A 15,840-nucleotide genomic window follows, 5' to 3' on the forward strand; every position below is an offset into this window, starting at 1 on the left:
CACTACTAACAAAATAAAGCATTTTGACAAAAGCTTACTTTGAAGAAAATATTTTTCTACTTTTCTGAGACAATTTTATTATGCCTAAAATGCAAAGACTTTGCCATCCTGTCATTTGCCTTCCACCATCCTTGTAGAACTACCCCAGATCTGCTCCCCTTTCAGTGCGCAATCGCCACCACTGTGAGTGAAAATCCCACCCCAGTGGTACAAACACTTGCAAGACTCTGACAGAGAGCTGAGCTACTTCTATTCCAGCTAGCAGACAGCTGTTGTGCATATAAAGTCTTTACCTTCGGATGCTCATCCACAATCGTACATAACACAGTCACCAATGGAGCTGATATGTCCAAGCGGGGAGATAGAGCACTGTCTTTTTTTAAAAGACATGACGCAAATATCTCAGTCCCCAGGAGTGAAAACAATAACTTATTTTTATGACTCTTCTGCAGAAGCAAATTAAGTCCAAATACAGTTTGCAATTATCCTGTAAGCTTATTATATAGTAGCATTCAGCCTCTTCCACACTCTTGGTTCCTCTTTTGTAACATGCTAGAAGAGCTGGTAGAACTTTTTCTGTCCCCTATTATAGAGCCATTTCACAGGAAAGTATTCTCAGATTTCCTTTAATCCACCATGGGCCATGCAAGGTGCTTGAACCACCCCAATATCTGCGTGCACCTCAAACATCAATGCTCTTGTCTGCACAGAGGCATCTGTGAGGCTCTGTGAACAGCTACAAGCATGATATGCTCTGCTACCTCCCTAATTCTTCCATATGCATGACTCAAACTTAATGCGGACAGCCTGAGTAAACATGTATGTGGAAGGCAAGCCCGCCACTTAACAGTAACAGTGGCAATCCCCCTTCATCTTATCACACCAGTATCCCTGTCTTTTGTGTGTGTGCAAATATTCCAGGAATAAAGTGCCCCTGGGTAGTGCATATACCTCATAGAAACATGGGAACAAGTTGTTTCAACATCTGAAGGCTTTTCTCCCCTTTCAGATCAATTAAGTTCGTCTGAGATTATCAAACAATTAGCAAAATGTCAGTTCTGGTATTGCTAACTTAATCACTTGTGTGTGGTCGGTGTGCAGTCTTGTGGTAGGATGGAAGACTCTAGAATGTATTTCTCTCTGGGTTTGCAATGCTATTGCTCTGTGGCTTGCTTTCCCTGCTTATGCATGCTGACAAGATTTACTATTATGAATTGCCCCACAAAACTACCTTCAAACTCAAATTTAATAACCTAAGTATTATGAAGATCAATATTATGGCTATTCTCATTCATACGATTAGCACTAATATAATTTTGGGAAATATTTATGCTGCAGCAGTGACTACAGACCTGGATTAAGAGGAGATCCTCAGCATCTATACAGAAGAAAAGACACTGTTCTCCCCAGCTGTGTACTGAAGTGCAATACTCAATCTCTGAGTCTCCACGGGTTTGGATGTTTTATGTAAGTTATCTAATAAGATAACTAACCAGCCTTACAATCCCTACAGCCATATTGCGAACTATTTGAAAATCATGAGTCAGGCTCCAAAAAAGAATTAAGAGATTGGTTTTAAAATTCATGAGACTTTTTAAATCTGATAAACTTCAGGGTTTTTTTTTCTTCTTTTTTGCCTTCTGCTTTCTTAGAATGTAGGAGTCATATTATCAAGTTTTCCTCTGCAATTATGAGGGCCGTAAACTTACTTTAAAAATTGAGTTGAGACTCTTACATAATCACAGGACTCTAAAGGTGTGGGCTTTGAAGAGACACGAAATAGTCTTGAGATACAGTTCATCACGTGACTCGGCAACACTCGCCTGCTGAATCGGTTCGGCACAGATTTCAAATATCAAATACTCCCAAGAAACAGTCAGGAGTCTTTTATGGGTGGGAGGAGGGGAATCTGAGACTTTCGCAGTCTGTGCATGAATGGGGGGGTAAGGGGAGGAAAACAGGGGGAAGGAAGACAAAATGCAAGGAGAATATATCAGTCTGGTGGGGGCTCTTCATTTAGCTTTAACCAGAGATGAAGCTAACAACCTTCTTTTCTTATTCCTGTCTCTCCTGCTTGCTCTTAACCACGCAACACGCAGTTCTCCCTCTGTACCAAGCTCTCTTATTAGCCTTACCCAGGCTATGTGCCTGCACTCCCCAGGAAAAGCCCCAGATATTTGGAGGGGAGTAAAAAGTAATGTTCTTTCTGGGTTTTTGCTCAAGAGCTGGAAGCTAACACTGAAATATTTAATGCTGAATACTCAATAGGCAAGTTTTCTTTTGCTGAGAGGGAAAGAATCAGTATCAAAGAAAGGGAAAGAAAAGCAAAATGAGGTTGAGCAGGGACACACGGACAAAGAAAACACCTTCACCCTCCCGAAATAATGCTCAGTTTCACCTTGTCCTTTCTTCCACCTCCAGGTAGCTGTGGGGAGGCAGCGTCCCTCACTAGTCAGCGTTTGCATCATCATCCAAGCTGAATCCCAAGTGCACCGCGACCGCCAGCTACCAAAATCAGTGCTTAAACCCAGCCTGTGCTCCAGCAGACCTGCCGGTCGCTGCCAGTCCATGAAACCTTTGTCTGCAGCTTGCAAAGGGGCACTTTTATTGCAGAAACGACAAGATCTCTAGCCAGATTAATAGAGGGATGAGTGTCAGGATGATTGTAAGAGCTATCACTACGTCAATCAGAGCCCAGAGACAGGTCCCAGCTATAAGTTATAGGGGAACAGGTCTTCCACTGGCTTTCTGTGATACTCATTCATGGGAATGAGAGGCTGTTGCAGTTATCAGGCATATTTGAGCCTCCAGGCCCTGTTGAGCTGGCTGAGAGCGTAGACATCAAATAAGGTTCTTCAATGAACCTTGCCAAAGGTGTATCCCTGGGAGATGGAGAGCATCCAGAGGCTTATCCTTAACTGGTCTCTAAAAGATCCAGTTGCTCCCTGCCCTTGCTAAAACTGATGGCAGGAGAAAGCACAGCACGGATTTTCAGGCCAGCAGGTGTTGAAGGCTTGCATGCCACATAGGCATAATAAAGGAGTCCCTTTAATTTGGGCTAAGGAACTCCAGGAGACAAAAAACCTCCTGCCATAATCCCAGAGCAGAGAATTTTTATGTTTCTGCTTAAAAAGTGCTGCGCACCATGGGCACAATTCAGCCTGCAGGAACACAGTGGCAGTTAGCTGGCTCTTGCTACCTCTAGACGACGGCTGTGCACAAGCAGAGGCTGTGTCAGTGTAAGATTTGGCCCTGCAAGGCTGCATGAGAGCCATGTACCGCACGGGAGGGCATGTTGGTGTAATTCTGCCATAGCACAGCTTTTATGGAAACTCCCCTTTCTCCAAGCGAGTGCTTTCACTGCAAGCAGAAGCACAAGCAGGCCTGACCTGATTGGGAATTTGATGTAATGGCTTCCTCTCCCGGCTGCTTACCCCTCTGCTGGGAGCCCTCTGCACATTAAAGCAGATGTTGGTTGCACTCGGGTCATGTTTCCAAGCTTTCTTTTGCAGTCGTAAGGGCTAGAGACCCTTCCCTCCCTCCCCGCACTCATTTCTTAATTAAAGCTTAAATTCTGATGTCGTCACATGACTGCAGGAGCAGAGCCCCAGGCAGGCATTTAGTGCTCTGTGTTGTCAGCGGGACTTTGATTTAGAAGCATAGCAGATACTTTAGAGAATCCCGTCCCTCCGCTACGCCCCAGCCTGGCCCTGCTCGCAGCTGCCTGTGTCAGACCTCAAGGCTTTGCCTCTCAGGGCAGGCGCTGGAGCAGGTCGGAGGCTTTCCCACGCTGCAGAGTATGTGGATGATGGGGAGGATCTCTGTCCTGTTGAAACCGAGTGGTTGGAGAGCCAGGCAGCTGCCAGGAGTCTGGCAGGGAGGGAGGGAGGAGGAGGCAGCTCCTGCCCGCAGCCTGTGCTGCAGAGTGCCTCCAGCCCAGACAGCTTGGTGGATGCGAACACCACTGTCACCTGCAGCTCCCGTCTCTACCCCTCTCCTCCCCTCCCTCTCGGTATTTCTCACCTGATGGGATGTATTTAACCGGCAAAAATGACTCCCTGCTGAAGGGAACCTCACCGCAGCTTCCCATAAATCCTTCATGGTCACTGTGTCAGTGGTGGAAGGCTGGGAAGCGCTGCAGATGTGAAATTGCATCTGACCACCCAAGACACAGAGCTTCCAGGCTTGGTCACCGGCGAACAGTGTCCCTAGTACATAGACCTGGCAGCGGGGCACTGCCCAAATACTGTTTCCACCCCGTTCCCCAGGAGCAGACCAGGTACTCCCTGCCCAGGGCTCTCCGTAGGGGAAGCCGTGGCTGCACCAAGCCCCCGATGCTGTGTCAGCTCCTTCGCCAGGCGCGTGTGTGCTGCGGCACTCAGAGGAACCTCCGGCTCCGCACAGGCATATTTGATTTCACACTGCCTGGCACAAAGGGCTGACCCAAACCCTTCTCCCTCCGTGCTGCAGGCAAAGCTGATTCCTGGGTTTCTTTTCAGATGTGTCCTTGGGTTCTGTTCCTGAGCTCAGTAGTTTAACACAGGAAACCAGCCTGGATGGCTCCGACTGCCCCGGTGGGACGCATCTTGTTCCATTTACAGAGGCTGGTGGGTGGCAATCAGCAAAAAAGAAAGGAAAAAAAATACTTTCTGGAACCCAAGGGAAACATTAGAGGGATCCAGAAATAGAAAAACCCCTATAATAGGTACAGTCATGCCATCTCCCAGTGCTACTGGTGCCAGAACAAAATTATTCCATGCATCTAACAGGATGACTTTTTTTTTTTTTTAATGTAACAGCTTCTCTGCTGAAATAAGCATCTGCCTGATTTAAAAGCAGAATTAATAATCTGCTCACCAAAAAAAAAAAAAAAAAAGTGAAGGCTTCTCCTTGGCTTGTTAGCCTTTAAAATATGTTCTCAAGCCGCTGGACCATGGTCTGCTGGTCTGAAGAAACCTGAAATGAATGCACAGAGTCATTGCTGTCGCAGCATGCTGGGGAGCAGCTTTGGGAGGCCTGCTGGGAAAAGCCCTCCACTTCCCACGCAGAGGGGAAAAGATCCCCCCACCAAGCAAGGTCTCAGAGGGGACCGTGCAGACAGCTCCCTCCTAGCCCAGCAGGATGCGGATCTCTTTGGAAAGGTTCCGTGACTGAAAATATTTGTCTGTGCTGCTCCTGGGATTCATTGGGAGCACGGTTAAAATCTTTCGTTCTGGATTCAGAAAGGGAATTTTTGTGCTTGAGTATGCAACTCTGCAGAACTGTGCTAACACTCAGCCGATTGAGCTAAGAGCTTACCCGGGTCATCAGGCAGGGCAACCAGTTAGTGATACGCCTTTCTAGGCATACAGCTCACATGCATACTCTTCTCCAGAGGAACTGGCGTGTCCTAACCACAAGCGCCCTATCAGAATATGAACTTATCAACTGCATTGCTTCTGTGCCATTCCCTATGGCCTGGGCATGCGTTGCCACGTTTAGATGAGGGTCTGCCCTTCCCCAAAGCTTGGCCAGATGTTCTGTTCCCATATCCTAGCAGCTCTGAGCATATCAAAGGCTGATGCCATTTATCGTTCCACGTGCCCTCTGTTCTCAAGAATATCAAAGAGAAGGAGAGGTGTGTCCTTCTGTCAAGTCCTGCAGCTGCCAGTGATGTTCGCAAGCCCTCTCCATCTGAATCCAAACACAGCCAGAGCAGCTGCTCCCCCAGCCCCGAAGAGGGCCAAGCTCCATGTCTGCTCAGCCCAGCACCCCCAGGACTAAGTGCTGTACAGCTCAGCCCGAGCCATTCCCTGCCAGCCCCCACTCCTGCCTTTATTCTGCTTATGCAAATATATTAAAAGCTTCCCATACACAGGGAGATGCATTATGCAGGGAATGTAACGACACTGGTCCCTGAACTGCATGAAGAATGAAGGTTGTGGCTAACAGAGAGGCTATGTGATGGAATTGGCTGGTTTACACCCATCACTGAATGGCTCATGTCTGCCAAGCTGCTGTGTTAGAGATGGTGAGACAGGAATGTAAATTGTGGCTCTCTTGGAAGTTGCATAAACTTGTAGTAATGTCATTTTTAGATTAACATTTACATTGAAGAGAACACTAGAAGGCTTCATTGTTTACATGCACTATGGAAATAGATTTAAATTTTTGGTTTACACACATTTATTTACAAGGCATTTACTGATTACAAACCAATGTACATCACTCGTTTACATGCATAATGTAAACTATGGAGATTTCGGGGGTTTTGCCATGCAATGCTGTACAGATTTCCATTGCTCATTCCACACAGAGGCAAGAGCCTCCTTTCATCTCAGCTCCCTCTGTCCTTCAACTGCTGTGTTGCCTCTCCTAAAAAAGCCTTGCTTCTGACTGGAAAACATAAAAGTTGATGTCCCCTTTAAACAGATAGCATAAAAACCTAATAGGAAAACGTTGTCAGCAGAACTTCAGTATGACTAAAAAAGCCAAAGCAAAGATTAAAAAGCCTAAGAGTGCCTATCAATTTGTACCAGTGCAAAGCATCACCTTAATGCTGTTTGAGAAGAACCTTCACGGTGCTTTTTTGCATGCTTCAGGCATCCAAACAACTGGAACAGGACTGAAAACTTGCCAGGATATGTGTGTGAGAGGGGAACTATGACTGCACCCATGTTGTACAGTTTGTCTCAGACAGTAGCACCCAAGTCTCAGCATCCACCTTAGTTTTGAACAAGCATGAGCCTTCCCACAGCAAAGCTGCAATCCTATGGCTCGTCTTGGCAGGGCCTCCCTTGCCCAGCGGTGCTGGGGAAATTTATATTTTTCTTCTTTATCCTAAGATGCTAAAAGCTGAGCCCAAGGGAAGTCAAAGCTGAACCCTGGGGAATTTTAAGATTCCAGAATCTCAGAGTGAACGGTAAGGACAGCCAGTAGGTTTTTTTTTTTTCCTTCTTCCCAAGGACATAAAAACTGCTTGAAGATTCAACATAAATTGGGCGAGCAAGTTGAAGAGCAAACAGGTTAAACAAAATACACTTAAAATCAAAATGTTTCCCTTTTGACATTTTTTAAGTGGCATTGGTTGACTTTGTGTTTTGACATGAACTTCTATGCCTTAAAAATTAAAAAAAAGTATTTTTCACTGGATTAATAAAATAAAAACAAACAGCAAAGCTTAAACCTTTCACTGAGCTTAAAATGAAATGTTTTGATTTTTTCATTTTACTGAAAAGTTGAACAAACATCCATTTCAGATCAACCCATTTTTAATGTTATTTTTTGTTCCGTACAACCAGTGAACCACAAAATCAATTATTTGTACAGCTCTAGTGACCAGTATATTAAATTCAATACAACAGAGAGACAGCAAAAGAGTCAATGAGGAGTGGAGAGATGGGAGAAGAAGAATGGACTGAAAAAATGGTGGAAGCATCTCTAGTAGATCTTGTCTCTGCCAAAACTTAACATGCATTCTCACAACCGCTTTAATACAACTTTAATCCACATTGCTGCTGAAAACAGCAGTCTCACCAGTCCCCTTAGTCCCCTTCCTGCCTCCACCCACAGAGTCCTGTCCACAGTCCAAGTGAAGTGGTTGAAAATTAACTTTTTTTTCTTTTTCTTTTTTCTTGCAAGATTACTTTTCTGCCAGATCAGTCATTCAGCTGTGGAAATCACAGGTTTGCATGAAACCTGCCTGGAAGGTCTGGTGAGGAAAGGCAAAACTTCCATAATAGTAGCTGCTAAAAACAATTATAAAAACCTCACATTCACCGGCCAAATTGTCCAAGTCCAGTGCCTGAATGCAGGTGTTGGGGTCTGGTTTTGCTTAGAAATAATAAAAGCTCATAATGCTCCCAGACAGACAGCCAGGGCAAGCAGCCTTATAAACCGTGGTGCTGTGTATGCAGGTCCTGGGGCAGTGGGCAATGCTGGATACGCTAGAACAGATTCTCCAGCCAATAAATTGGTGTATTTTCCTTAAAGTCAACAGCTTCACAAATTTATGTCACAGAGAATCTGGCTTATTGTTTTTAATTTGTGGTGCCATAGAACTTTGAAAGTTTTGTGAGACCAAATTTTTTTTCTCCTTTTTTTATTCTTTTTTCCTCTAAGGGAAAATTTAAGCAGCAGAACAGCATATACATTTCTAAGTCAATTGTAGCCTGTGCTACGTGCGCAGCAAAGATCCTCGCTTCATGATAATTCTCTTCCTCTTTGCCAAGGGAATGACACGTTTAGAGAGCACATAGCTGCTCAAATTTGTGGGTTTTCTAGGACTAAATAAAAACCTCTAGTGTGGCCGAATGCATTCAGTAGTGCAAATCCCTTTATGAGCACCCAGTTTAGTGTCCACTCTGAATCGAAGAAACAGGGAAATCACAGAAATGTTGGTTAGATGGGACCCTGGGGGTCCCTAATCCAACCTCCCGCTTGAAGCAGGACTATCACAAGCTCTTGAGCACATCAGCTGTGGTTTTGTCCAGCCAAACCTTGAAAAACACCAAGGATGGAGAAACCCCTCACCTCTCCATTGACCTGTCCCAGACCTGCACCACCCTCCTGATGAAACAGTTTTTTGGGGAAAAAAAAATCATCTTTTTTTCCCCCCAGGAAACATCCCAACCAATTTATAGCTAGCTTGTGCAGCCAGTTACTCACAACCTTTCCTGTTTCAGGAGCTGTGTTTTCTTTTCATATATCCAGGGACCTTACAGTAACGAGTGTACGTAAGCAATCAGTTTTGTTCTGTCACGCTGCAGGTGGAGGGATGGGATAGGACTGGCTGGTTTGTTGTCGTGTCCCCCACAAAGTTTTGAATCTGTTGGTACATTTTAACCAGACTTGGCAGGGATCTCAGAAGTATTCTGTATTTGCAGGTTTCTTGAAATTAGGCAGCCCTTAAATGGTCCTGCTGCAGGAGAAGTTGCAAGGCGAGCAGATCTCCCTTTTATACCCCAGGGTTTCCCTGCTCTCTTACACAGAGAGCCAGATTTCCCTGTCCTTACTGTCATTTCAGAAAATGGAATTAAACTCCCACACGTGGAAAATCCACATTTCTTCTTGTACATGCACATTCCCCTTCCAGCCCCGTGTGATCATCCACTTTATATTGCTGTCGTCCCTTAACGTCCAAACATTTTGCAGCATTTAATTAAGTCTGCCCAGCAACGCAGAGCAGACAAATGCTGTCATCTCCCATTCTCTGGGGGGTGGGGAGGGAACCTAGGCACGGAGAAGTGAGCTTACCCACAGCCCCACCATGAGCCTGGGGCAAAAATATAGATACTGCCTGCGTTAACTCTCTGCCACTCTAACTGTGAGTCCCTCTTTCCAAGGCGGCATGCCCTGTCCCTGCTTCGCTATAGTGAAACCGGCAGCGGCAGCTTGTCCACCTGGCTGGACAAGGCCATCTCACCGCTTCCCTCTTTGCCTCCTGTGCCTCACCTCTGGCATTGAACAACAAAGCCTCATTTTTTCTAGAAAAGATTCATTTTTCTAGAACTTGCTTAAAGTGAGCAGCATCAGTAGAGAAATGCCTCTGTCGCAGTGCTTCTGCCTGCCTATTTGCATAGTGTATTCAAGTGCTCAGTCTACTGGGTTTTTTTGCTTTGCCTTATAGCTAAATAATTAGTTTCTGGGAGTAGAAAAAAGGACAACGCAACAATATACTTCAAAGAAGTGGACTGAAGCTGTTACCTACTGTCTTGTGGTAACAGGAATGTTTTCTGGTCTGAGCAGTGCCCTAGTCCCAAAGCCAAGCTGAGCTTCATCTGTTTGCCAGACTCTGTGCAGCACCTAGTACCCAAGGCTCTCATGACTAGGAACAACAACAGGGATCGTGATAATGAATATTCAGACATCCACAAACCACTCTCAGCATCTGCCATCCTATCTGCATTAGCATCAGAGTGCACAGATAATGATCAAAGCAGCATTTTCCTGCCAGGGGCCCCCCTAAACCAGCCTTATTAGTATGAATCGATGCTGATTAATGTGCTTCCTTAATGCAATTGTATCTACCCCTACTGTCCATGATTTAATATAAAACCTCTCCCCCTTTGCTTGCCTTCCTACTAATGTTGTATGCAAGGTGCAAACCTTGACTGAGGGTACCAGGAAAATCAGTGGTTCAAGTTTTGCAAGAAAGAGGCCTAAAATGTGCTAAAATGCAATACACGGAAGGAGGGAATGAGGCTTTGGAGACTGTAATAGCAAACTGCCTTTCCGTGCTAGGATGGTAGACTGGGATTCAGGTGTTCTATGAAGAGATATCAGCAGCTATGCTGTTCTACAGCAATTCTGTTTATACAGTGTATAAAATAGCCTTTCTCACTGAAACAGGCTCTTTGCTTGCTGCTGACAGACTTCTGGACTTCAGCTGTGATGGGAAGAGGAGAGTTGTGTCTTTTAGTTTGGTGCTGCTTCCTTTTTAACGTCACCTGTAAAAATGAGGAAATGCTGCATTTTGCCATACGCTGCTGTGTAGCACTGACAGTGGCTTTATCTCTGCGGGTTTTCAATGTAAATGACACGGTCCTAATGTGCTGTGTCCATGCTCCCGCACAGCAAGACACTGGGGAAATCACCACTAAACAGGCGACAGTGTTTCAATTAGGGACGGGTGAGGTCCTCTCGCCTGATTTCACATCCACTCCAAATCCTTGGTTGCTGTGGCTGGTTTGAGGTCTGCTGCTATTGGCCTTGGGAGAAGAGCAGTGGTAAGGTCAAACCTCATTCAACAAAATCCCAAGTGCCTCAAGGAACTGTTTGACTGAGGGACAAAGAACAAATCAGCCAACCAAAAAAAGTATGGGAGAAACGGAACATTGAAAGAGAAGACTACACAGAAAATTCCCATGCTGCAAATCAGCTGCTTTTCTAAGGAAAGGAGTGATATCCTTAATGTAGAATATGTGCTTCCCTTGGGCTAGTCTAGTGCAAAGAGCAGCTGAGAGACATCATTTGGGAGGAAAGAGGCTTCTTTCCTGGAATTAAACAGTTGACAAAATCCCAATAGCTTTACAGATTCTCGAAGTCAATTTAAGGAGCCCACAAAATGAAATTTTACCCCTGTGGGTTTCAGTAAAATGATATGTTCTGGAGGGTATGTGTGCTCAGAGTCCAGCTCTTAACTGCTAGAACTGGCTGTGGCTCCACTAATTCACAATAGCTAGACTGATTTTAACACTCCTTAAAAAATGCATGGACCCAATTTTTAAGTGACCCGTTCTGCCGACAGGGCCGTATATTAAAAACAAACAACCCTCCAAAATCTAGACAGCCTCCTGCCTAATGGCTCCATCAGCTTTGCTGAAGCACATGAGGTTTTCCCCTCCTCCTCAGCTGACCGCAACTGGAGCAAAAGTTAGTCCCAAGAGAATGTGTTTCCAAAGCGCTCAACTCCCAGCAACTCAAACCATGACATGCATGGCTGGACTTCCCTAAGCCCTCAGCTCCCTCCTTCAGCTCACTGCATTGGTATTTGGCCATGAGATGCATCCCCAGGTGCCCTTGCAGTCTTCCCACGTTTCTCTGAACTCTCTGCCTAACTATTTTCACCAGACTCTGTCTCACCTCCTGTTTCTTTTGTGAATAATGACTACTCCAGCATTGTGCTCAGCTGCAACACCCTTCTGGGAAACCCCCCAGCACCCACGAGCCTCCTGTTATGCAGAATGCTGCTGCCCATTTCCTCCCTTGTTGGAAGAAGGAGGACATTGTTCTCCCCACGCTAGAAGTGTCTTTCATAAGTGCTTTGGCAATATCCATCAAAGATTCATGGAGAAAAACAGATCCCTTTCCATTTCTCATGTATAGAGTTAATCCTGAACCAAGATAAGCCTCCACATTCTTAGCAGTCTCCTACAAACCAAAGGGGAATTTGTTCCTCACCCCTTAGCAGATAAAACTAGAAATCACGGGCTTCACATACAAGCTCCTTTATAAATGTTGTGACAGCAAAGCCGTGGCGCAGGCTGCCTGCTCTGGGTGTGATTTCCCCATCATGGGAAAGCTTTCAGGAGAGGTTGCCCACAAACCTCTGTCAGATGTGACACAGGTATGTCTGAGTCTGCCTTGGGGAAGAGGCATGGATTAAATGACCTCTCAAGGTCCCTCCAGACCCATTTCTCCATGATTCTTAGAGACAGGATCCCAGGCTTGATGGATCTCTGGCCTGACTTACAGTGACAGTTCCTAGATGTGTCTGAACACATACACTGCATGCATTTCTCTCCCACTACAGCCCCTGTAGACTGCTGCGGTAGCATTCAGGGCTGAATAGCTCTTTAGCAAAGGGCAGAGCCACTGCCAGGGGCATTGCATGGGGCAGAGATTTGCAGTCTCGATCAGAGTGTATGTTGTCAGGCAGGGCAGGCAGAGAGCTGCGGATATCTAAAACCAGGAAGAAAGTCTTTTTGAAAAAGGCATGTTTTCTCTGCTCCTCTGTGCAAGCAAAGATAGTGAGATGTCCTTAATGGAATTGTGGCAGCATAATTTCTAGGTTTTGGGGCTGTCTTCTCCCCTAAGCTGTTTTGAATGAAGGGCAAGCCAGGACAGTATCTTCAACCCATGCTAACCTGCCCTTGCTCTGCGGGCTGTTGCAAGGGGAGGGGATGCTGCACTCCCTGGAGACCGTGGGACAGGCACAACTCATTTTTCTTCCCCACACATAGATGATGTCTCACACGTTGCTATTACTCTGCAAGTGCTTTTGGCTCTCTGCCCATGGGAGAACACTGCCTGCACACATGTGATTTCCCTGCTTGCCCCCATCCCCTAGTCATCGTGTACATGTTATCTGCAAGCGTGTGGTCAGTAAGCTATTTACTAGTACTTTCCTACCTACTAGTTTACTTGGTTATGTTTGCAAGTGTCTTTTTGAAACACAACAGGACTATATAATTATGTAAATGCGCACATGTTTATGAGAGTTTTGCAGTCTCTTTGGGTTTTAGCACCAATCTCATGACACTTGCTGGCTTATTCCCCTTCAATCCAAAGCGCTTTCTGCTTTAATAGGAGGCTCATATGAGCACCCCAGCTTTTCATGTTAAAATGAAAAAAGAAAAGTGTGTTTCTGGATATCACAGTTGGCCAGAAGAGCTTGAAACAGGCAACAACAAAGGCTCCAAAACCTCGAAGGCAATGGAAAATCCAAATTCTGCCTATTCTCTGTAGGTTTTTTAACCAGAAGACTTTGAAACCAATATCACAGTTCTGGCGGCAAGTCTGACTCATACATGGAGATAATCAGCAAAGGTCTGTGGTAGCCAATACACAGCTAAGGCTCAGGCACAGCAGTGTGAGAACTGATGTACTGAAGTGTGTCTTGACATCTTTATGTCTGTTCTTGCCCATGTGAACCTTAAGCTATTACAAGTTCACATGTAGGAGTGTGGTACAGAGACTTGGTCTGCCCATAGGCACACTGATTTGAAAAACATGCTTGTGAACCTGCCTACGAACTTATCTGTTGCTGCAAATGAAGTACACCCAGACCCTTGGTCCCTTTTTATCTCAATCTATGTTGTGCACAGTGCCATGGTACTGCAGTGCCTTGATCTCAGTATCAGAGTGTTACATCTGAGTTTTTGAAGTAATTTGCATTGGCAGCTGAGGACCGTGAAGAACCAAAGAAGCATTTCCAGGTGGAACGGGAACAATGGATGATGCCTTTCCCCATTGATTACGAGCCTTGAGCCCATGGGAACTGTCTGAGTTCCCACCACCTAACAACTTATCCAAGCTATAGGTGCTGTAGGAAACCAACGTACCTGTATATTTTATATCTGGTTGTAAATCCTTGACGATGTCTTTCCACAAAGGATAAGTAGCTCCGTGAGTGGTGGAAAGGCCCCCTGTCTGAAATAAGCCAATCAAATTCCTTGGAGACATGTTGGTTGGTAGCAGCTGGGTCCTGGTGGGAGGGCTGTACTAGTATATGGTCCCATATAAACAGGAGGTAGAGGAACTCAACAAGCCTCCAGTTCATGCTTTTCTGTCTGCCTTTTTCCTCTCATTCTTGCTCCATTCTGTGGAGTCCTGTTGAAAAAGAGAGGGAAGAGGAGGAAGGAAAGAGAGAGAGAGAAATGGAGGGGAGGAGAGGGAGGAGGGAGAGAAAGAGAGAGTTTAAAAATGGGAATTGTTTTGATCCTTTGACAACCGTCTCTCAGGGTGAAAATAGACATGAAAAATCAAGTTTTAAAAGACTTCAGTCTGCCTGTGTTACAGATTAGAGCATTTGGCAGTGTTTTATTCATGTACCTAAGAGGTGCCTTTAACCTCCTGAGCATATATCACCTTTGAAATAACCAGGCCCTGACCTGAGACAGCCTCACCCCAGCTTTTCCATCATTTCCCTCGTGAAGTTCTCCGCAGTGCCGCAAAGGCGAGTGAAGGCTGGGCGCAGAAGGTGGCCACACCCTGGGCTACAATTACCCCGTTATTGTCCCTTTAATGCTGTGCCAGAGAAACTTGTCTTCGGCTTTCATGTCTCTCTGATGATCTGTAATCCATACTCCATGCAACCTGAGCAATCTATAAAGCCCCAGCTCTTACTTTAAAGTGTTGCCAAAAAAGAAATAAAACAAAATAATTACCCAGGCTTCGGTGACAAGCACATGCGGACACGCGGACACACACACACACACACACACGACTATGAAATCTTGCCAAACTTTGAAAGATAAAAATCACCTCGACCTGCTTTCCTGCCTGGGTGTTTGGGAGGTGTGTGTCTGGTGGAGGGGGAGAGGGTCTGTTGCTATTTCAATTACGGTAGGACCTCGAGGCTCTTCCCAAGATCAAGGCTCTGCGGGGTGACATACTGTACATGCATACTCAGTGTCAGAGATTTACTAGGAAGCTTAAGGGGATGCTTCACACCACCTGGTGCCGGGCACGCTGTTGCTCACATGATGGGAGAGTGGCTGTCCCGCTGCACCCCCTCCCCCGTCAAACGATGGCTGCGGACAGCCCTGCTACGAGCCAGCTCCTCTCCCCAATGTGTTTAACAGCTAAACAGACAAGACATATGATGAGTGGGAAGGGAAACAGAGGGGTGAAATGCCTTGCCAAAGGTTACGCAGCAAGCCACAGATACAGCTGGAAGAGAGCCCTAGCCTCCTGACTCCCATTTCCAGCGTTTCAGCCATTAGATCATCCGCCTCCACAGTCATGCTGTTGGCATGATGCCCCTCTCCGAACGAAGCCATGTGCTCCGTTGGTGGAAGGTGAGCGGATTGCTTAGCTGGCACCCTGCTCCTGGCGTGGACCCCCTCCCCTTCTGCTTCCTAACTGCAACGCGGCTGCAACAGCAGCCCAGTGTGTTGGGTTGTGCTCCTCATCGCTGGGAACTGCTGATGCTGCTCTGAAAGAGTCCTCTCCATACGCAGGATGTGTTCCTCCTTCTGCCCACCTCCCGTCCATCTGGCTGCCTTGCTGCGTTTTGTGGGGGTTGTGCCAACACGGAGGTCATGCTTGGGTAGGCAGAGCGATCTTGAGGCTGCATTCCCCTCTCTGGGAGCACAAACCTGGCCAAAAGTTGTCCTCAGGACAGGCGATACCCACCTACGTCTGCAGAATATAGTGCAGAGCGACTGTAGCTACTCTTCAAAGCGGGAGAAATTAGGCTATGCAGAGCTCTGCTACAGTAAGATTTAGTGTCAGGCTTATTTGTACATCTCCAGAAACCCTTCTGGTTTTGAGTCTGAGTCCACCATAAGCACTCTGAAAAGTCTGTAATTCCCAGAGAGAAAAGGTTTTGCTAAGAGTGTAGGAAAGGCCAAACCGAGGTGTGCTAGGGGTGCCATGCACATTTGCAGCACTGCGTCTGAATGTGAGACCTTGGCT

General features: G+C 46.1%; 1 protein-coding gene across 1 annotated transcript in view; it reads right to left on the reverse strand.

Moving 5' to 3' along the window:
• BRINP1 (BMP/retinoic acid inducible neural specific 1) overlaps positions 1-13,981 on the reverse strand; it is a 59,467-nt gene extending 45,486 nt beyond the window's left edge. The window contains exon 1 of the mRNA XM_059828920.1: positions 13,764-13,981. Within this exon, the coding sequence (XP_059684903.1) occupies positions 13,764-13,981 (218 nt within the window). The remainder of the gene's footprint in view (positions 1-13,763) is intronic.
• Between the last annotated feature and the right edge of the window lie 1,859 nt (positions 13,982-15,840).

Source organism: Gavia stellata, chromosome 24 (assembly GCF_030936135.1).
Source record: "Gavia stellata isolate bGavSte3 chromosome 24, bGavSte3.hap2, whole genome shotgun sequence".
In the NCBI taxonomy this organism is placed as follows: domain Eukaryota; kingdom Metazoa; phylum Chordata; class Aves; order Gaviiformes; family Gaviidae; genus Gavia; species Gavia stellata.